Source organism: Microcaecilia unicolor, chromosome 7 (genome assembly GCF_901765095.1).
Source record: "Microcaecilia unicolor chromosome 7, aMicUni1.1, whole genome shotgun sequence".
In the NCBI taxonomy this organism is placed as follows: Eukaryota; Metazoa; Chordata; class Amphibia; order Gymnophiona; family Siphonopidae; genus Microcaecilia; species Microcaecilia unicolor.
In genome coordinates this window covers 50,861,001-50,882,551 of record NC_044037.1, presented here as the reverse complement: position 1 = coordinate 50,882,551, position 21,551 = coordinate 50,861,001, and the positions used below count along the sequence as shown (strand labels likewise).

The 21,551-nt window shown below is 42.5% G+C and overlaps 1 protein-coding gene across 1 annotated transcript in view; it reads left to right on the top strand.

Moving 5' to 3' along the window:
* Positions 1-21,551, top strand: part of HTR2C (5-hydroxytryptamine receptor 2C) — a 563,983-nt gene that overhangs the window by 516,851 nt on the left and 25,581 nt on the right. The window contains exon 5 of the mRNA XM_030210426.1: positions 16,550-16,750. Within this exon, the coding sequence (XP_030066286.1) occupies positions 16,550-16,750 (201 nt within the window). The remainder of the gene's footprint in view (positions 1-16,549; positions 16,751-21,551) is intronic.

Genomic DNA, 21,551 nt, shown 5'->3' with positions numbered 1-21,551 from the left:
GGTTGTCCTTAGAGATAGTCGTCCCTAGACTTGGTCGTTTCTGATTTTCGGCGATAATGGAAACCAAGGACGCCCATCTCAGAAACGACCAAATGCAAGCCCTTTGGTCATGGGAGGAGCCAGAATTCGTAGTGCACTGGTCCCCCTGACATGCCAGGACACCAACCGGGTGCCCTAGGGGGCACTGCAGTGGACTTCAGAAATTGCTCCCAGGTACATAGCTCCATTACCTTGTGCTGAGCTCCCCAACCCCCTCCCCCAAAACCCACTACCCACAACTGTACACCACTACCATAGCCCTTATGGGTGAAGGAGGGCACCTAGATGTGGGTACAGTGGGTTTCTGGTGGGTTTTGGGGGGCTCACATTTACCACCACAAGTGTAACAGGTAGGGGAGGGATGGGCCTGGGTCCACCTGCCTGAAGTGCACTGCACCTACTAAAACTGCTCCAGGGACCTGCATACTGCTGTGATGGACCTGAGTTTGATATTTGAGGCTGGCAAAAAATATTTTTAAAGATATTTTTTGAGGGTGGGAGGGGGTTAGTGACCACTGTGGGAGTAAGGGGAGGTCATCCCTGATTCTCTCCGGTGGTCATCTGGTCAGTTCAGGCACCTTTTTTTTGCCTTGATCGTAAGAAAAACAGGACCAGGTAAAGTCATCCAAGTGCTCATCAGGGACGCCCTTTTTTTTCCATTATGGGTCGAGTTCGTTCATGTGTTAGGCACGCCCAAGTCCCGCCTTCGCTACGCCTCCGACACGCCCCTGTGAACTTTGGTCGTCCCTGCGAAGGAAAGCAGTTGGGGACGCCCAAATTCGGCTTTCGATTATACCGATTTGAGCAACCCTGTGAGAAGGACACCCATCTTCTGATTTGTGTCGAAAGATGGGCATCCTTCTCTTTCAAAAATGAGCCTGATAGACAGTTAGTCCATTTCTGAAATGGGGACTAAGAGGAAAATTCATCAAGCAGCGTTAGGGCTAAATGCTAAGAAGCCCATTTTATACCTACCAAGATGTGTGGGGTTTTACTGTAGTCTAGCTATGATTTTATCACTGTGATCAGAATCATCTTCTTGATAAATGAAGGGAGATTTAATTTTTGCCACACCTTTAGCAGTATCCCAACTTTCTTAATGAGTGATTTTGAAGGGAATTCATACTTTCCAAATGTGCATTAGGAACCCATAGAATCTGTTTTACTTGGCTTCAGGCAGAATTTGTTGTTTTTTTACCCATTTCTGAGTTGCTGTTAGACACACACTGTAAGTTTATGGGAGGCCAGGCAGATGAAGGGGGGAGACACAGGGATTTTGAATGAGAAGGCTGCAAGAATGATGAGCAGGGCTAGAAACAGAGCAGGGGAATATAAGATAGCCAAAAATATGCCAGCATGGACACAGATGACAATCAGGAAAACAGCCAATGCAAGCACTGGGTCAACAGTTAAGGTTGACATTTGTGTATGATTTATAGTAGGAGTAGATGCCAGTGTTTAGATTTTCTGCTCTTAAGGTGTCTTTGTAGAATATGTCATAGACCTGTAGCCCTCATCACTTCCCATGACATGACCCCAACACACCTATGAATGTGCTTCTCACACATGCCTAGTGCATCCACATGTAAAACACAATCACAAACAGGATAGGCAGTGACTGGGGCCAGTCTTGACCTTACCTCCCCCCACCCTTCCGCCCTGCATTCCTGCTCCCTTTTCTCTTCCCCCCGCTTCTTCCACAGTTCCTCCTTTCACCAAGGAAATACACTGGCAAGGCACTTTCCTTCTGAAATGGGAATTTATCACAAGGCAACAGCATTCTTAAAAACAAGATATGCTTATTGGTTATACGTACAACATAACTCCAACAATGAACACAATAGGTACATTTTCTGACATCCTAACCTTCCATCAAGCCAACTAGGCGTAATCTTCAAGACACATCATCATGTGATTAGGGGGCCAACAGGAATTCCAGCATTCAAAAATCCCCTTTTGGACTAGATTCTGCTTACAATCAACCCCAAGCTGATGAGGTACCACAGCCTATACAGCTTATACCTTTGGCACATATCCTCTTATCGGGGCTGCCATACCAAGCTTGCCTAGTTCCCCCCCCCCCTTTTTATGCTTGTGCCCTTCCCTCCCCCCTTTCCTTTGCCCCTTTCATCTGCCCTGCGCTACTCTCCTATTTTTCAGGACCCGCGCTGATCCCCACAGGCCCCCTATTTTCAGAATTATGGTTTTCCATGTGGATGCTGCTTGCATGTGTCAATACTGGCCTTCCCACATGGAAATCTTTCATAGGGCTTTTAAAATAATGGCCTTAGTCTCATATCTGTAAGAATATCTGACATTCTTTAAATTATTAGTTTAATCTATCTGAAAAAAAGTGTAGAATAAGAACAGAATTGACTTCTCTTTCACCACAAAGACTATAGTAGTTAAATTGATACTGATTGCATTTTGTTAGCTTGATCTATGTGCTTTAAATTGCAGATTAGAATGTAGTGAACAAGCATCACTCGTTCTGAACACAGGTTCCTAGCCTGTTTATCAGCACAGTTTGATAAGTCTTGTCAATAGTAACCAAAGTGTTTGAAAAATTCTAAAACACAAAAGTTGAGCAATCCATTATCAGCTACTGCTGTTCATCATGGAAGGCCTTGACATTTACAACTAATTTGCAATATAACAAAACCTGTTCCATAATTCAGCCTGTTAAGGATTTAAAATGGCAATTTCTAGAGGTAACAATTAATTTACAGGAATGTTGCAAGCCTCACAAAGGGCTGTAATAAAATGGGAGTAACATTGGATGATTCGCACCAAAAGTCAAATAATTAATCAGCAGTGCCTGATAAAGCTGCTAGGAACTTGCCAGATAAATGGTCGTTGCCAGATTGCATTCTTAAATTAAAGGCTAGAGAGAAGAATGAAACTCCTCTACTCCAATATTTCCAAGGTCTTGAGTCTGAAGGAACATATTGAAGGGCTTCATTGTGAACACATCATCCTGAGAATTCAATGCTTTAAAGATTGATTTTAATATTAATTTTAAAATGTAAAAAAAAAATGTTGAGCTGTGAAATTAGGATGCAAGATTCAGCTGTTACTCCAGTTCAGTAGAGATACAAAATTTGAGTCTGAGCAGTCAGCAAGTATCACAAACTTTTATAATATTGTTTTTCAGTTTGAATGTGAGTATTGAAATCATATAAATCAAACATTTGTTATTAAATTACCAATTAAAGAAGAACCTTATGGTATTTATGAAATATTGTATATTTATTTATTTCACAGTTTATATACCACTCTATCAAACATTCTAGACGGTTTACAACCAATACATACATATAAAAAATGAACAAACACTTCTCAACAAATGCTCTTCCAACAAAGCAAGCTAAAATGCAACACCCCTCGCAGTCTTGGGTGTAAGATTAGTGTCCTGAAATGTGCACTGGGTTTGGGTAGATGAACATCAATAGTCAACATCACAAGCAGTGTAGTAATCTCTAGAGTATCTAGTGTAGGTTTCTTCAAGTGCTGTGATCAGGCCAAATTTTCAGGCAATTTCTAATGAATATGCATGAAAGAAATCTGCATACAATGGATGTAGTGGGCATGCAAATCTTTTCCTTAAATATTCATTAGAGATATCCTGAAAATTTGGCCTTTTTGCAGCCCTCAAGAACTGAACTTGGACAAACCTGATCTGATGTAATTGGAAAAGGTTCAGAGAAGGGCAGTAAAAATGATAAAGAAATGGAACACCTCCCTTCTAAAATAAGGCTAAACAGGTTAGGGCTTTGACCGCAGAGAAACGATGACTGAGAAAGGACATGATAGAAGCGTATAGAATCATGAGTGGGGTAGAATAGTTAAATAGGAAATAGTTGTTTAATCTGTCTATCAACACAAAAACAAGAGGGCACATCATGAAACTAAAGACCAGCAGATTGAAAACTAATCGTAGAAGGTTTTGGGTTTTTTTTTGCAGCGAATAATCAATCTTTGGAACCTGCAGCCAGAGGATACTGCCAAAGTGACTAATAGTGAGAATAAAAATAGGACTGGTTAGGTTTCTGAAGGAAAAGTCTATAGAAAAGAAATATTAGCCAGGTAGACTTGGTGAGCCATTGTTCATCCCTAGAAATAGATGGGGGTTTTTTGGTATCTGCCAGGTAAGTGTCAGAAACAGGATGCTGGGCTCTATGGGCTTTTTCGCATTCTTATGTTAGGGGCATAATCTCAGCAGCATTATCTGCATAAATGTCCCATTGAAAATCCATTTGTAAGTTTAAACAGATTGTTATACTTTTAATGTTAGACTTGCCAAATGCACCATCACCCTGTGAAGGTATAAGTTATCCCTCTAATTCTAGAAATATGTGCTCCCAAATTTCTGACTTGCATGCAAAGTTGTACATGCAATTTATAGAATAAGCTCAGTTGCACAAATAACTTAATGAATTAATTATCTGCTAATTGAACTTAACCAATTAATGGCTATAGCTAGTGTTAATTGGCACTAATTGGCAGTTACAGACATACCTGCCCTTAGTTGGTATTCTATAAGTTGCACGTTCAAATTGTGCAGAACTCCAAGGGGGGCCCGGGCCTGGGAGGGGCATGGGGGGGTGGGGCATATCAGGCAGTTATGCACATGGGTTATAGAATACTAGCATTTACGCCAGCTATTGAATCAGCGTAAGTGCTCACAACTAAAGTTAAGTTCCTAAATGCGGACTTAATCTAGTATGATGCCAAAACAAATCAACTCTTAAAAAGAGCTATTCTATAAACCATGCTTAAAGTTTGGCACAATTTATAGAATAGCGCTTACACCCGGGAGCATGGCCATTTGCACCAACTGAAATGTGCATTAATTTTAGAAATGACCCTGTTACACCCATGAACTTCCCATTTCCGCACTTCCTTTTTCACATTGTGTGTAAATACCAATTAAATCTAACTAGTACCAATAATTGTTTGTTAAAAAGCCACTTATTGACACTAAATAGCTCATTATTCAATTAAATTTTGCATGTGCCCAAATTTGCATGTGTAATTTTTGATGACTTTTATAGAATTAGGAGATTAGTGTGCATCATCCTGGTATCATTGAGTTTCTGCCAGGTACATGTGACCTGGCTTGGCCACTGTTTAAACATGGGATACTGGGCTAGATGGACCATTGGTCTGACCCAGTATGGCTACTCTTATGTTCTTATGGCACCTAACTTTAGGTGATCTATAGAGAATTACTCCCTATATATTCAGTAGTTAGATTTTGCGACTGAACATATAACTTTTTTGCCCTTCCTTGCTCTGCCCCAATCCATACCACTTTTTAAAAAACATATAACTGGCCATTTTCTGCCAGATTCTATATAATGTACCTAGCATTTCACGCCTAAATCTAAGCATATTCCATAATAATGTGTGTAACTTACTTGGCCTAACAAGCCAAATAGCGTTGTTAATAGCACTAAACAAGCAATAATGAGCACTAATTGGCAATAATTAGAATTTACATGCATAACTCGCTAAGTGTATGCTGTAACTAACTGAGCTTAAATTCTAATGTGCACATCCAAAAATGGGCACAGTTATGGGTGGGGAAATGGGCATTTCATGGGCATTCCTGAATTTAGGTGCATTGTTTTAGAATATGGGCTAGTCCATGTAAATCTACATGCAGAGATTTATGCCTCGTTTTCATTGGTGTAAATGGATGCATGTAGTTTTAGGTGCAACTAAGCGTATTCTATATACTGTGCCTAAATCTTATGGCATACGCTCAGGCAAAAATTATTTCTGTGCAGATTTTCCAGGTGCCTTATATAGAATCCCCCCCTTTGTAACTAAACAGCAAAACATGCAAACACTGGGAGTATCAGCCACAGTAAAAAGTGGCCTGCGGTAGTGTGGACATGACTTTTAGGCATGCGCTGGGCCATTTTATTACCACAGCTGGGAAAAGTCTATTTTTAATGGATCTGCACTAATATTAAAACTAGCACGTGCTTATTTACGGCCTGAGCCTTTACCGCCATTCATTGACCTAGCAGTAAGGGCTCATGCACTATCCACGTGGTAACCATGCAGCATGTGCCAATATGAGCATGCTGCCGGTTATTGCCAGGAATCCCCCCCCCCCCCCCCCCGCAGTAGAAAATATAAGATTATTTTGTATCATGGGATTCGGCATGTGACAAAATCGGAATTACCGCCGGGCATACGCACTACCCTGGCTGAAGTGCCAATTGGGTGCAAACTACCCATGCGTTATCCCTCCCACATCTTTGTAAAAGGGCCTCATAAAAAGGAGGTCCAGAGAAAAACAAAAAAAATGGTGCAAGATCTATTCTGAAAGACGTGACTGGAGAAACTACACATATATAACCTAATGGAGAGCAGGGAGAGGGAAATACAATACAGGCATTTAAATAGCTTAAAGATTAAGGCACAAAAAAAAACAAACCCTTTCTACAGGAAATGAAGCTGTAGAATTAGGTGGCATGATTTCAAGCTTCAAGGAGGGGGATTTGGAAGTAACATCAGGAAACATTTCTTCAAGGGGCAATGGAATGTTGGAATGCCTTCCCAGAGGAGGCAAACATGGTCATGAAATTCAATGTGATTCAGTTCAGAAAAGCACTGAAATGACATTATGCACTTCAAATAAGAAATGGGAGTAACCCCTTATAAAACTGAACAAAGGCATTTGAGGGGGATGACAACCAGCCTAGAGTAGCAGTTACAATCTTAATGAAAGGCATGATTGATGTACAATACAATACAGTACAATAGCTTATGTATTACAAATGCCAGACAAATAGTTTGTGGAGGTTAACAATAAGAAGAAAACCAGGCAAATCCTGGGAGATACAATAGTTGACCTGTTAAAACCATATGAATAATTAAAAACAAAGTCTAATCATCTAAATAATTTTCTAAACAGATAAGTTTTTAGCTGTTTTCTAAAGCTCTAGTAATCTGGATTCATTTGATTCAGTCTTAAGATTTGGCGGCAAAGAATTCCTAGTCTTTACTGTTTGGTATGAGATCAGGGAAGAGTAAAATCACTTATAATATATTTATTGCAGATGAAAAATGGATTATTAATTGAATAACATTATGATGTGTCCTTAAGAAAGGTAATGGCAGCAAGTAAGATGGTGCCAAGTCATGAATAATTCCGAACACCAGAGAGTGTTGCTTGAACAATGAGTGGGCCTGTATTGGCAGCCAGTGCAAAGCTTTCAGAAGAGGAGTTGCTGGTTCCCATTTTCGTGCACGGCAGATTAATCTGGCTGAAACATTTTGCATAGTCTGAAATTGTTTCCTGATTTTCTCAGAACAACCTGCATAAATTACATTACAGTGAGCTAGTTAAGCTATTATACAGCCTTGCACTATGGTTTTAAAGTGTTCCATATGAAGGTATTTTCTGATTCTGCAAAACTGTTTAAATTTCCAAATGATTTTTTTTTCCTTAAAAGATTGACCTGAGGTCCCAATGATAATGTAGAATCTATTGCTATACCTAAGATTTTTAAGAGCGGATTTGATTGAAAAGGCGATATTATTGAAAGTAAATATCTTATTAGAAGGAGAAGTTAAAGTTGGCCCTAGCCATAACATCTTAGTTTTGCTGGTATTTAGTTTTAAATGATATAGAATGGCCCAAGTTTGAACTAGGTCAATACAAGTTTGTACTGTAGCTATAGCAGTGATATTTTTGAGTGATACCAGAATAATCAAAGTAATAATTATCGGCATAGATGTAGAATTTTACATTCAGATTAGATTTAAAATGTCGGAAAGAGTTAGGGGAAAGAGGGGAGCCATGTGGAACCCCACAGCTCACTTTCCAAAATTCTGATTAACTCTCCATATGCTTCATACTGTAAGTCCTTTCAGTCAGGAAATCATGGAATCTATTCAGCACTCTATCAGAAATGCCATATATCACTCAAATGGTCTTAAAAAAGGTTGGTGATCTACTATGCCAAAGGCATCTGATAGATCAAATTGATGGGTTATAACCTCATGGCCTTTGCAAAATAAAGCTCTAAGTTTATTTATCAGTATTCCCAACAATGTTTCGGTACTAAATCCTTTCCTAACTCCAGCCTGATTATTTGGTATTTCACAAAACACTGAAAACTTTCCTTTTTGAGACGTTTCTACCCATTGATTGTAATTGGTCATCAATGATTTATTATTTAGTTATTTGTATCTTGTGCTACTCTGCTCTTACTTGATATTTTGTTTATGGTATTATAAACTTTGCCTGTTGTTTTATTTATTGTAAGCCATATTGAACTCGAGTATGTTCAGGATAATGTGGGGTATAAATGTCAAAATAAATAAATAAGATAAATATTATTGAGTATCTAGATAATCAATTAGTTGGTTATCAACTAAGCCCTCCAGTATCTTAACAAAAAATTAGATATTAGCAATTGGTCTGTAATTACCAGGATCTTGTTTATCCCCTGATGGATTTTCAAAAGCAGGTATAATAAAATATTTTCTAATGAAGTGGGAAATAGACCAGATTTCAATGTTAGAGTAATCCATGCATGGAATCAAATTATAAAGTGTGGTGGTGGAGAACGCAAAAGATATGTAGGGCAATAGTTGAACTTTCAATGAGGGTGAGAGAACTTTTTAAACATTAATTGCAGTTCCTGAATAGCGTAGAATGTATGATGGGTGGATTATAAATAATTTTAAATAAACAAATCGGCAGGTGTATCTATTGCAACTCTAATCACCTTTCTGAGCAGATTATATGAGCCATTTTGATCTTTATATGCCACTGTATGCTATGTTACTGTGCTTACTATGTGAGCAGTATGCTTTGGGATTACAAATCTAGAAGAATTTGGAAAAAGCAGATTTTCCCTCTGCATCTGCAGTTCCTTGTGATCTTGGGAAAATCACGTAACCCTCTATTGCCTCAGGTACAAACTCAGATTGCAAGCCATCCAGGGGCAGAAAAATACCTACTGTACCTGACTATTCACTGCTTAAATAGCTTTCAGGCTTGCAGGTGGTATATAAGAAATGAGTTAATTATAAAATGTTCCATGGAATCACCATCCAATCAGCAAGATATGCATATTTATTTTTATTTATTTGTTGCATTTGTATCCCACATTTTCCTACCTTTTTTCAGGTTCAATGTGGCTTACATAATACCGTGAGGCGTTCGCCAACACCGGTAAAGAAACAAATACATGCAGGTGTTGTGGTCGAATAAAGTACATATGTGCAGACACATTAAGGAATCATTAGGAGGAGCAGAAGGGTTAGTTTATGATCATTAGTTGCTTGGTTTTGTTGTGTCACCGGGTTTAGATATTTAAGTTGGGTCGGTGGGATAAGCCTTTTTGAACATGATGGTTTTTAGTAATTTTCGGAAGTTTAGGTAGTTATAAGTTGTTTTTTACAGCTTTTGCTAGTGCGTTCCACAGTTGTGTACTTATATAGGAGAAGCTGGATGCATAGGTTGATTTGTATTTGAGTCCTTTGCAGTTTGGGTAGTGGAGGTTTAGGTATGCTCGTGTTGATCCGATTGTGTTTCTGGTTGGTAGGTCTATGAGGACAGTCATGTATTCCGGGTCTTCACCGTAGATAATTCTGTGAATCAGAGTGCAGATTTTGAAAGCAATGTGTTCTTTTATTGGGAGCAAGTGTAGTTTTTCTCTGAGGGGTTTGGTGCTTTCAAATCGTATTTTTCCAAATATGAGCCTGTTTTGAGCGGTTTGAAGTTTTTCTTATGAGTTGTTCTTTGCATCCTGCGTAGATTCCGTAGCAATAGTCAGCATGGCTTAGTACCATTGATTGTATCAAATTGCGAAATGTTTCCCTGGGGAAGAATGGTTTCACTCGTTTGAGTTTCCACATTGAGTGGAACATTTTCTTAGTTGTGGATTTCACTTGGCTCTCGAGTTTAAGGTTACGATCGATTGTAACGCCAAGGATTTTCAGGCTATCTGAGATCGGGAGGGTGTAATCCAGGGTGTTTATATTTGAGGGTTTGTACGTGTTGTGTTGGGAAGAGAGGATAAGGCAATGTGTTTTTTCTGTATTTAGTTTTAGTTGAAATGCGTTAGCCCATGAGTTCATGATGTTCATGCTGAGTTTAATTTCGTTGGTGATTTCGGTCAAATCATGTTTATAAGGAATATATATTGTGACATCGTCTGCGTAGATGAAAGGGTTGAGGCCTCGATTTGCTAGGGACTTGGTTAGTGGAGTCATCATTAGGTTGAACAGGATAGGTGATAGTGGTGATCCTTGGGGTACTCCGTAATCTGCTTTCCACGATGGTGAAATTTTTAAATTTGATTTCACTTGGTATGTTCTGGTGGTTAGGAAACCCTTGATCTAGCTGAGCATGTTTCCACCTATCCCGAAGTAGTCTAGGAGTCGTAATAGTATATTGTGATTTACCATATCAAATGCACTAGACATGTAATATCGGAATGTGCAATGGTCCCACAAAGTGGCTCTTAATACTTCATTGCAAAATCGATAGGTAACAAATTAAGAGGTTCTTTCACTAAACTGCAGTAAGCACTAGTGCATGCTTACCGCAGCTTAAAAGGTCTTACCGTGGGACAAACTCAGGCATCCTGCAGTAAAAAAAACAATCAGTGTGTGCAAACTATGCACTAAAAAATATTTTTATTTTTTTTGGGCAGGGGGCATGTCAGTGGCAGAGAGTTGGTCTTTGCTAATCCATTAGCGCAGCTACATTACCGTGTACTGATTAGCGTAGGATTAGCACATGAGCCCATATTGCCTACAAAATAGGTGTGGTAACTGCTGATGTGCTAATTTTTGTTAATGACCAATATTTGTGCATAGCCATTAATTTAAAAAGTTGAAAATCGGCCATTATCCAACTGTAGGAGAATGGCCTTAGAGCATGGGAAAAACCCATGTAAAGACATGTTAAGGCCAACTTTTCCCCGCAGCTTGGTAAAAGGACCCCTAAATTATAATTTGTGAACCTTTAATGTCCTTTTTTTATTTGCTAATTATGATATACTAAGGTCCTCAAGTGCATACAAGCATGGCCATGAAAAACATGATGGCTGCCACACTTGATGCTCAGACCAGGGCTCCACCCTCCAAGACTGGGATTGGGTAAGGCTGAAAAAGGGTGGTGCACTGGAGGAGGTCAAAGATGATGTCACCATGACATTCCAGAAAAACAATTGGCTGCCCGGCTTTTGGAGGGCGAAGCTCCCCATTGTGGTTCTTCCTTTTGGCTGGTGAAAAGCTTGTGGACCTGAACTGCTCTGCAGTTGGCAGTAGACCTCCTTCCCTTGGTGGGCTGCATTCTGCAAATTCCCCGGTGCCCTCTCCCATACAGATCCTGGCCCGGGTCCCTGCTTATGCCCGTTTCCCTTTTTCTTCTCTACCTGCCTGCTACTGTGAAGCCAGTTGGAGAATCTTTGCCTGTGAGACTGGATTATCCTTCAACTGAAGAAGAAGAGGCAGAGGTCCTACCATCCTGCATATGAAGAAAAGAAGGAAGAGACCCCTTTTTGCTCCATGTGGTGTTGCCGGCTTGAGCTAGCAGCTTTCACTTTCACTTTTGCATGACATGACTGGGCTGTGCGCTGCCTTCCCCAGTTTCCAGTGTCCAGCTATTTCCTGGCTCAGTGCCTCCTATCTAGCAGTGCAACTAGGCAACCATGCCTCATCTCTCCAAGAAGCAGCCCAAGATGAATGCTAATCTATGTGCCCTTCAAGCAGCTGACAATCTCACAATGAGCTGTGAAGAACTAACTGGTGATCTCACAAAGGGCTCCCAGCCTACAGTGCAGGTATCCAAGACACACCATAGACCTCCAGAGCATTACATCAATTCCATAGATCTCCCATTACCTTATGTGGCTTTGCCACTGAGACCGGCTCCCCAGCCAAGCTCACCTTCATCCCCATCCATTGAAAACCTGGACCCATATCCTGAGGCAAATGAGCAAATGTTGGAGGGTCTGCTGGCAATATAACTCTGTGCAGCTGAGCTGTCCGATGAACCAATACTCCAATCAGATCTGGCTCCTGAAGCCTCACTTCCTGCAGAATAATGACCCAGGTCCACGTACCTGCTGCCAGTCTACCAGCATTTGCTCTGAGTTCCAGCGCCACCCTTATGTGACACTGTTCCAGCTCAGGAACTCCTCACCACATTTTACTGGATTCCCGTAGGAGCTAACAATCCCATCAAAGTTGGGAATCCTCATGGCATAGCATTGTCCAACAAAGGTGCCACTACCATAACAGATTGTCAGGTCAATCGAGGGACTTATCATCCAGATGTCAGCCCAACTCTAGTTTAATCTCAGAGATGGAGGACCTCCCGGTACAGAAAATAGTTCTACCAGCAGTTCTTCCTCTATAGGAATAATATGGGCTTCTTAATATTTAGTACATGCTAATCGTAAGCATGTGCTAAATCAATTAGTACACTTTAGTAAAAGGAGCCCTAAAGGAGCAAGAGGTTGTCAAAGCATAGAATGCCCTCCAGGGAGGTGGTAGAGACAAAAACAGTGACAGAATTCAAAATGGTGTGGGATGAACACAGAGGATTTCTAATTAGAAAATGGATGGTATAAAAAAAACCTAAACTTGAATGGCTGAACCCAAGCTGATGCTGTCCCATTAAAACATGCTTATCTATGTGTTCCATAATTTTATTCTTTATAGTAGTTTCTACCAGTGGCGTACCAAGGGGGGGGCGGTGGGGGCGGTCCGCCCCGGGTGTCAGTGGGTGGGGGGGGTGATCCGCTTCGCTCCCGCGCAGGGGCGTATCTGACTTTCCCTGGTAGGGGGGGCCAGAGCCCAAAGTGCGGGGGCCGTTTTTCGCCCCCCCCCATAGGCTTCCATTGGCAGCATGGGGGGGTTGGCGGTGGTAGAGGGGGCCAGGCACCCGTTGGCCCCATTACAGATACGCCCCTACTCCCGCGGCTCCCACCCTACCTTAAAAAAAATTTTTTGAAGCATCGTTGCAGGCAGCGCCTCGTGTCTGCCCTGCTGGTAAAAGAAGTAAATCTCTTCGCTTCGAAGTTCGTCGTCGTCGGGCCTCACTATGTTCCGCCCTCCTCTGAGGTAACTTCCTATTTCCGCGAGGGTGAGACATAGTGAGGCCCGACGATGACAAACTTCGAAGCGAAGAGATTTACTTCTTTTACCAGCAGGGCAGACACGAGGCGCTGCCTGCAACGACGCTTCAAAAAATTTTTTTTTAAGGTAGGGTGGGAGCAGGAGAGTCGGGTCGGGGTGGGGGGGTCCTCAGATGGGAGAGGGGTATTGTGGGGGTTCTTAGATGGGGAGGGGGTTTTCAGATGGGAGAAGGGGACTGGGGTAGGGAGGGGGTTCTCAGATGGGAGAGGGGTGTTGTGAGGGTTCTTAGATGGGGAGGGGATTTTCAGATGGGAGAAGGGGACTGGAGTGGGGAGGGGGTTTCCAGATGGGAGAAGGGGACTGGGGAGAGGAGGGGTTCTCAGATGGGAGATGGGGTGGGGTGGGGGTTCTCAGATGGGAGGATGGGGCTCTCAAATGGGAGAAGGGGGCTGGAACGGGTTTTGAGAAGGGGTCATGACGGAAAATGGGGCATGCCTGGGTCAGGTGGGAGAATGGGTCGGGCTGAAAAGGGGGGCAAGGCATGTGGATGAAGGGGGCTGAAACTGGGGGCTGAAGGAGGGTAGGTGGGATAAGGGGGCTAGTACTGGGACTGGGGGCTGAAAGGCGGCAGGGGCTGAAATTGTGGGGACTGGGGGCTGGAAAGGAGACGGAGAAGTGGCTGGGGCTGAAGCTCAGGACTGGTGACAGAAAAGGGCTGGGGTTGAAACTGGGGACTAAAAAGGAGACAGGGAGAAGTGGCTGGGGGCTAAAGCTCGGGACTGGTGGGAGAAAGGGACTGGGGCTGAAACTGGGGACTGGTGGGATAGTGGGGCTGGAACTGGGGGCTGAAAAAAGGGGCAGAGAGGGGACAGATCCTGGATGGAAGGGGGAGTTAGAGGGAGGGCAGACCCTAGATGGATGGGAGAGGGAGGGCAAATGATGGATTGAGCGGACAGAGAGAAAGGGCAGACAGTGGATGGAAGTGATAGAAATGGCAGACAGTGAATGTAAGGGGGAGAGAGAGAGGGCAGACAGGGGCAGATGGTGGATGGAAGGGGCAGAGATAGAGGGCAGATGTAGATGGAAGAGGCAGGGAGAGAGGGCACACATTGGATGGAGGGGACAGCAGAGAGGGCAGACACTGGATGACAGAGAGAGAAGAAAGACAGATGCTGGATAGAAGGAAGACAGTGAAAAGAAGATGAGAAAAGCAGAAACCAGAAACAACAAACTGTAAATAAAATATATATTTTTATTTTTTTTGCTTTAGGATAAAGTAGTATTGTAGCTGTGTTAATGTTTATAATAGAACATGTAAACAAGGTAAACTTTTTATTGGACTAATTTTAATACATTTTGGCTAACGTTTGGAGAACAAAACCCCCTTTCTCAGGTCAGGATAAGATACTGTAGCAGCACTATACTGTGTTGACCTGAGGAAGGATGTTTTGGCCTCTGAAAGCTAAATGTATTAGTCCAATAAAATGGTATTATTTTATTTTCTATATTTGTTTTATTTCTATTTGTTAATTTGTAAAGTGGTGATTGGTACTTGTTAGTTTTTTCAAATTTACATCTGCTGTGTTTATGTTTTGCACAGTACTAGGGAACATTTTCTGTTTCTGTGGTGTTGCATTGTATGCAGAGTCTGGCATCTTGGGGGTTCAGTTTAATTTTTGTCTAAATAGAAAGTTTATTATTGCTTATTCTATAGTGGATTAGGGTGTATCTGTGTTTGTGAAAAAGACATGGCTTTCGGTTGGCATTGACTGTGCAAGATGGACGATCTGTGTTATTCTGCCTGGTTTCGTTTTACAGTAGGTGAATTGATGTTCTAGTGCTCACTGTAGTGTTTAAGATGCTTTCCTTTTCCTTGTGTGACTTGTAGAAATTACTGCTTATGGTATGCTAGAATTGCTCTATAGGTCCTGAGTGTTTGTTTTCTCGGCATGCCTAGTACTAGATTTTGGAGGGGGGTGTTAAAAAATGACCGGCCCCGGGTGTCAACTACCCTAGGTATGCCACTGGTTTCTACTATTTTACCTGGCACTGATGTCAGGCTAGCCGGAATGTAATTTCCCAGTTCACCCCTGGAACTCGTTAAAAGTCGTGGGATAGGAGGCAAGTTCTGTTGTGGATTTATTGGTTATTGGACAGAAAACAGAGGGTAGGGTTAAATGGCCATTTCTTTCAATGGAGGAGGGTGAATAGTGGAGCACTGCAGGGACCTGTACTGGAACCAGTGCTATTTAACATGGAAATTGGAACAAGTGAGGCGATTACATTTGCAGATGACATAAAACTATTCAAGGTTGTTAAAACACATGCAGGCAATGAGAAATTGCAGGAAGACCTTTGGAAACTGGAAGACTGGGCATCCAAATTGCAGATGAAATTTAATGTGGACAAATGCAAAGTGATTCACATTGGGAAGAACAATCCAAATCATAGTTACTTGAGGGTCAGAACCCAAGAAAAAGATCTAGGTGTTATAGATAATATGCTGAAATCTTTTGCCCAGTGTGCGGTGGTGGCCAAATAAGCAAACAGGATGCTAGGAATTATTAGGAAAGGGATGGTAAGTAAGACTGAGTGTACTATAATGCCTCTGTATCGCTTCATGTTGTGACCTCACCTTGTTATTGCGTTCAGTTCTTGTCGCCATAATTAACAAAAGATGTAGCAGAATTAGAAAAGGTTCAAAGAAGAGCAATCAAAATGATAAAAGGGATGGAACTCCTCTCATATGAGCAAAGGCTAAAGAGGTTAGGGCTCTTCAGCTTGGAAAAGAGGTGGCTGAGGGGAGATATGATTGAAGTCTACAAAATCCTGAGTGGTGTAGAGCGAGTAGATCAATTTTTTACTTTTTGAAAAAGTACAAAGACTAGGGGACACTCAATGAAGTTATGTGGATATACTTTTAAAACAATTAGGAGGAAATATTTTTTCACTCAACAAATAGTTAAGCTCTGGAACTCATTGCCGGAAGATGTAGTAAAAGCGGTTAGTGGACAAGTTTCTGGAGGAAAAGTCCATAGTCTGATATTGAGACAGACATTGAGAAGTCACTGCTTGCCCTGGGATTGGTAGCATGGAATGTTGCTACCATTTGGGTTTCTGCCATTTACTTGTGACCTGCACTGGCCACTATTGAAAACAGGATACTGGGCTAGATGGACCATTGGTCTGACCCAGTATGGCTATTCTTGTGTTCTTATAGATCTATATTTATATTTGAAAGGCTTCTTTCTGCTTTGTGAACTTCAAGTCTAGAAACATTTAGTTCAGTATATGATTGATAGTTACAAATTGTCCTTGTCATGCTTGACTTCCTGAATTGTTCTTTTCTCTTTTAATACCTCTTTTTTTGTGTGTGTGTGTGTTTCAGATTATGCCTGGCCTTTACCTGACAAATTATGCCCCATATGGATCTCCCTGGATGTGCTCTTTTCTACTGCATCAATCATGCATCTCTGTGCAATCTCCCTTGATCGCTATGTAGCAATACGCAATCCCATAGAGCATAGTCGCTTCAATTCTCACACCAAGGCTGTTATGAAGATTGCTGCAGTTTGGACTATATCCATAGGTAAGACATGCTATCCTTTCCTTCCATTTCCTTGCTGTTAATCCCCAACTAAAGTTGCTCGTGCATATATAGGTTAAGAAGATTGCCAGGTATTTTTGTTATTGGGGTCTGCAGAATTTATGCAAATCCCATATTCTTCCTCTTCATTACAGCAGTGGTGAAGCTCACAAGTGTTTCCCCTTTATCAAATTCAGTGAGGCACTGTGCAATCACCTCTTAATCTCCAAATATTAAGTAACACTGTCCTCCTCCTCCTTCAGATCTGGTTGGGGGTATGCATGCGTATGTTGACACAGTGGGGAAGAAGAACGCAGGGGGGAAGCAGTTATTAAGCCAGTGTTTTTCGACTGGTGTGCTGCAGCACATGGTTTTTCCCCAGGTGTGCTGTGATCCCATCCTCAGCCAGCAACCTGGCATCTGAAGTTTTCATCTATAGCAGCGGCAGTGAGCAGCAATTTAGACAGCCTGCTTGCGCCAATCCTTATCTTTGACATAATTTCCAGCTTCCCCATAGGTGGGAAGCATCAGAGAGAGAGAGGGCTCAAGTTGGTGCAAGAAGGCTGTCTGAATCACTGCCCGCTGCCACTGCTATCACTGCTTATCGCCGTAGAAAAAAAAGGTGAGGCAACTAGCAGGGTTTTAAAGCAGACCACTGGGAGATTCCTTTCCCTTATATGGTATGAAGCCCCACCCAGAGCATCCCCAACCCCCATCTCCAACGCCCACTCATAAAAATTATCTGATGGCCCAGTGGGCTTCAGTTACCTCCCTGGATATGTCAGATTCCCTCCCTCCTTTGACACCCCAACCTTTCTCCTGAGACTACCTAGCACAGTTACCCAGCACAGGAGGCCCTCGACCAGGGAACCTCCAGCACTTGTGTACCGAGGGCGGGGAGGTGGGGTCAGTCCGCCCCGGGTGCACGCTGCAGTGGGGTACAGGGAGCTGCCGCACAGCTATCGACTCTGCAGGTTTCTTGCTCCCTTTGATGTTATTTCCTGTTCCGGGGCAGGGAATCAGCGGAGCCGACAGCCACGCGGCTGTTCCTAGCACCCCCAGGAAGTAAGGGTAATGCACCCGGGGGGGGGGGGGTTGGAGGTGATGCGCTGGGGGGGAGGTGATGCGCAGCTTCGATCCGCCCAGGGTGGCAGCCGACTATGGAACACCACTGACCTCCAGTGTTTTACTGGACCCCCTGTTCCTCTTCCCCCCTACACAAACACACATTTAAAGTTGGAATTATACCCGGAAATTCATATTCAGGCTCCAGTATTGAATTTCTGGGTTTATAGAGCTGGCAAAACCATAGCTGGTTAGGTGTGATATTTAGCACTTAACCAGCTATGGTGAACATATAAAGATAGGTCTGACTTTTATTCAGTCAGTTGAATAATGGCAGTTAATCAGCCAAGTGCTGACTCAGCCCCAGAACACCTTTAAAGTTGCCAATTTCAAGTTGGGTGCTAACTGGACATTTTCAGCGATACTAACCAGTTAAGTCCCAAACAAGCATTTTAACTAGCCTGGAGCCATTTTTTAGTCAGTTAAATTGCTTTGACCATCGACCCCTTAGAATCTAGTGCCATTTCTTGCATTGCACTTTGTCATTGGGTGAGTTGTATGCATTTTGCATACCTACTGTGGTACCTCTCAGTGTAGAGCCTTTAGCACTGGTTTTCTTGCACTAACATTTCATACTGCATCTGGAGATAGCTCAAGACAATCAGAAGCAAACTGATGCACTGAAGGATAGCATAGCTTACTGCATCAATATTTAGTGTTATCTGTTCTTGAAATGGCTAGAATATTTTTGTTGATCACATTCACCCAAACCAAGGATTAACAAGTATGCAATTGTATTCATGAAGGGTCTAAAATAAATTATAGGCAATATAGACTGTACTGAAAACATCAGCCTCTGGTTATCTCCATGACTATTTACAGGAGAACCCTATAAACAGCACCATGTGATGAGCTGAGGGAAATAAAATGGAGAATGTTTTTTAATATTCAGAAGTGCTAAACATTTCTACCTTCTTGATAGTGCTGGGCAGACTTATACGGTCTGTGCCAGAGCTGGTGGTTGGGAGGCGGGGATAGGGCTGGCCAGACTTATACGGTCTGTGCACTGAAGAGGACAGTAAAATAAAAAAATAGCACATATGAATTTATCTTCTTGTGCAGACTGGATGGACCATGCAGGTCTTTTTCTGCCGTCATTTACTATGTTTACTATCCCGCTTATAATCGAAAGACAAAAACGCCTATATTGCAACCTAAATCGGGAGATAGGTGTTTATCTCCCAAAAACAAATAACGCGATATAATCGAAAGCCGAACTTGGACGTTTTCAACTGCACTCCATCGCGGAAGCGTACAAAGTTGATGGGGGCATGTCGGAGGCGTGGTGAAGGCGGGACTGGGGCGTGGTTATCACCCGAACAGAGATGGGCGCCTTTCGCCGATAATGGAAAAAAAGTATGCGTTTGTAGCTAGAATTTAGGGCACTTTTCCTGGACCCTGTTTTTTCACGAATAATGCCCCCAAAAGTGCCCTAAATGACCAGATTACCCCCCAGAGGGAATCGGAGATGACCTCCCCTGACTTCCCCAGTGGTCACTAACCCCCTCCCACCACAAAAAATGATGTTTCACAACTTTTTATTTTCACCCTCAAATGTCATACCCACCTCCCTGGCAGCAGTATGCAGGTCCCTGGAGCAGTTGTTAGGGGGTGCAGTGGACTTCAGGCAGGTGGACCCAGGCCCATCCCCCCCTACCTGTTACAATTGTGCTGCTTAATGCTTAGTCGTCCAACCCCCCCCCCCAAACCCACTGTACCCACATGTAGGTGCCCCCCTTCACCCCTTAGGGCTATAGTAATGGTGTAGACTTGTGGGCAGTGGGTTTTGAGGGGGATTTGGGGGGCTCAACACAGAAGGGAAGGGTGCTATGCACCTGGGAGCTCTTTTACCTTTTGTTTTGTTTTTGTAAAAGTGCCCCCTAGGGTGCCCGGTTGGTGTCCTGGCATGTGAGGGGGACCAGTGTACTACGACTCCTGGCCCCTCCCACGAACAAATGCCTTGGATTTATTCGTTTTTGAGCTGGGTGCTTTCATTTTCCATTATCACTGAAAAACAAAAATGCCCAGCTCACAAATTGTTGAATAAAACATGGATGTCTATTTTTTTCGAAAATACGGTTCGGTCTGCCCCTTCACGGACCCGTTCTCGGAGATAAACGCCCATGGAGATAGACGTTTTCAGTCAATTATGCCCCTCCACATTTACCTTCTTGATACAATGATATAGAGCAGGGTGTTTATTTTAATTTAAAAGAATATTTTATTCTTTTTGCTGGTGATTATTTCATTAAAATAAGAACAGAGAATAATTTAAATTGCATTTCATTTCAGAAGTTAGGACATGAACGTACAATTATTTTTCAACATCCATGACTGGTGGATAAGTAGCCAGTGAAATGTTTGACAATTCTTCTGTTCTACATTATAAATGATATCAGGTAGCATCTTCTTAGTCTGAAAAGAACAATTTTACCTGTCATCATTCAGTATAAGAACTTTTCAGATTTCTTTGTTAGTGCTCATTTTACACAATCTCTTCCACTGGGGCAGTGAATCAGGAATGTACATTCCACCCAGGAAGAGAATGACATAATGCTTTATGGAAGGGACTCACAAAGGAGGATCAAGGCTGTAATGACAATCTTTTGCACAACACTACTGAGGATGTCTGCAGGCAGAGTATTGAAGTGCTCTGTGGACTTGTGCTGATATCAGTACTGGATCTTGAAACACAAGTTACAGGCAAAGTTTGCTGACATGGTCTAGCACCGCTTCAATACTGGAGAAGGGAGGTCAACTCAACTGTGTCTCATTGACTTTAAGGCAAGACTGCATGATTACATCAGGCTGGAAGTGTTTGAAAGGCTTCATGAATATAAGTAAAAGCCAGTACTACCAAGTACAGTGAGACTTTTGCCAGAGGTCCTGGCAGCCATTTTGAATTTGGAGCCGTGATGGGCAGGAGTGAGTAGAGATCACTCTTGTCCTTTGTACCCTAGACCAACAGGGATTTTAAAAGTAGGCTTGAGGATCCTACAGGGGTGGGGGAGCTCCATATCAAGAGGAACAATACTCTTGGGGATGGATTGGAATGAGGGAAGGGAGAGGATTGGAATCGGAGAGAGGTGGGAAATCTGACCAGATACCCTGATGTAGATTCCAACTGATATTTAGCGGGGACCTGCTGAATATTGACCAAAAATGTATTGTTTTAGGGCAGGGTTCTCAGCCCAGTCTTAAGCCAAGCTCAGCCAGTCTGTATTTACTACTACTACTATTTAACATTTCTAGAGCGCTACAAAGTGTACGCAGCGCTGTACAAACACAGAAGAAAGACAGTCCCTGCTCAAAGAGCTTACAATCTAATAGACAAAAAGTAAAGCATTTAAATTTAAAATATTTAAGCAGTCAAGCACAAGAGAACAGTCACAGAAGGACAGAAGATGTTGAAGGGTGGTCAGTGTGATTAGGTGTAACTCTGGTTGGAGTAGTGGGAGAAGGTGATAGAAGAATAGAAATGGGTGAGGTAAAGTAATGAGTGGGTTGATAGGGAGGTTATATAAGACATGTCACTCTAGGGGTGGGTGGGTAGAGGGGTAGGGTGGGTGGAAGCAGGAGAAGGTATTCTCTGCAGCCTATCTGTGAGATGGAAAATGCTCTCTGAAGCTGCTGCTATAAGTTGTTAGTTTTCTCTCCCTGAAAGAGATCCAAGCCACAC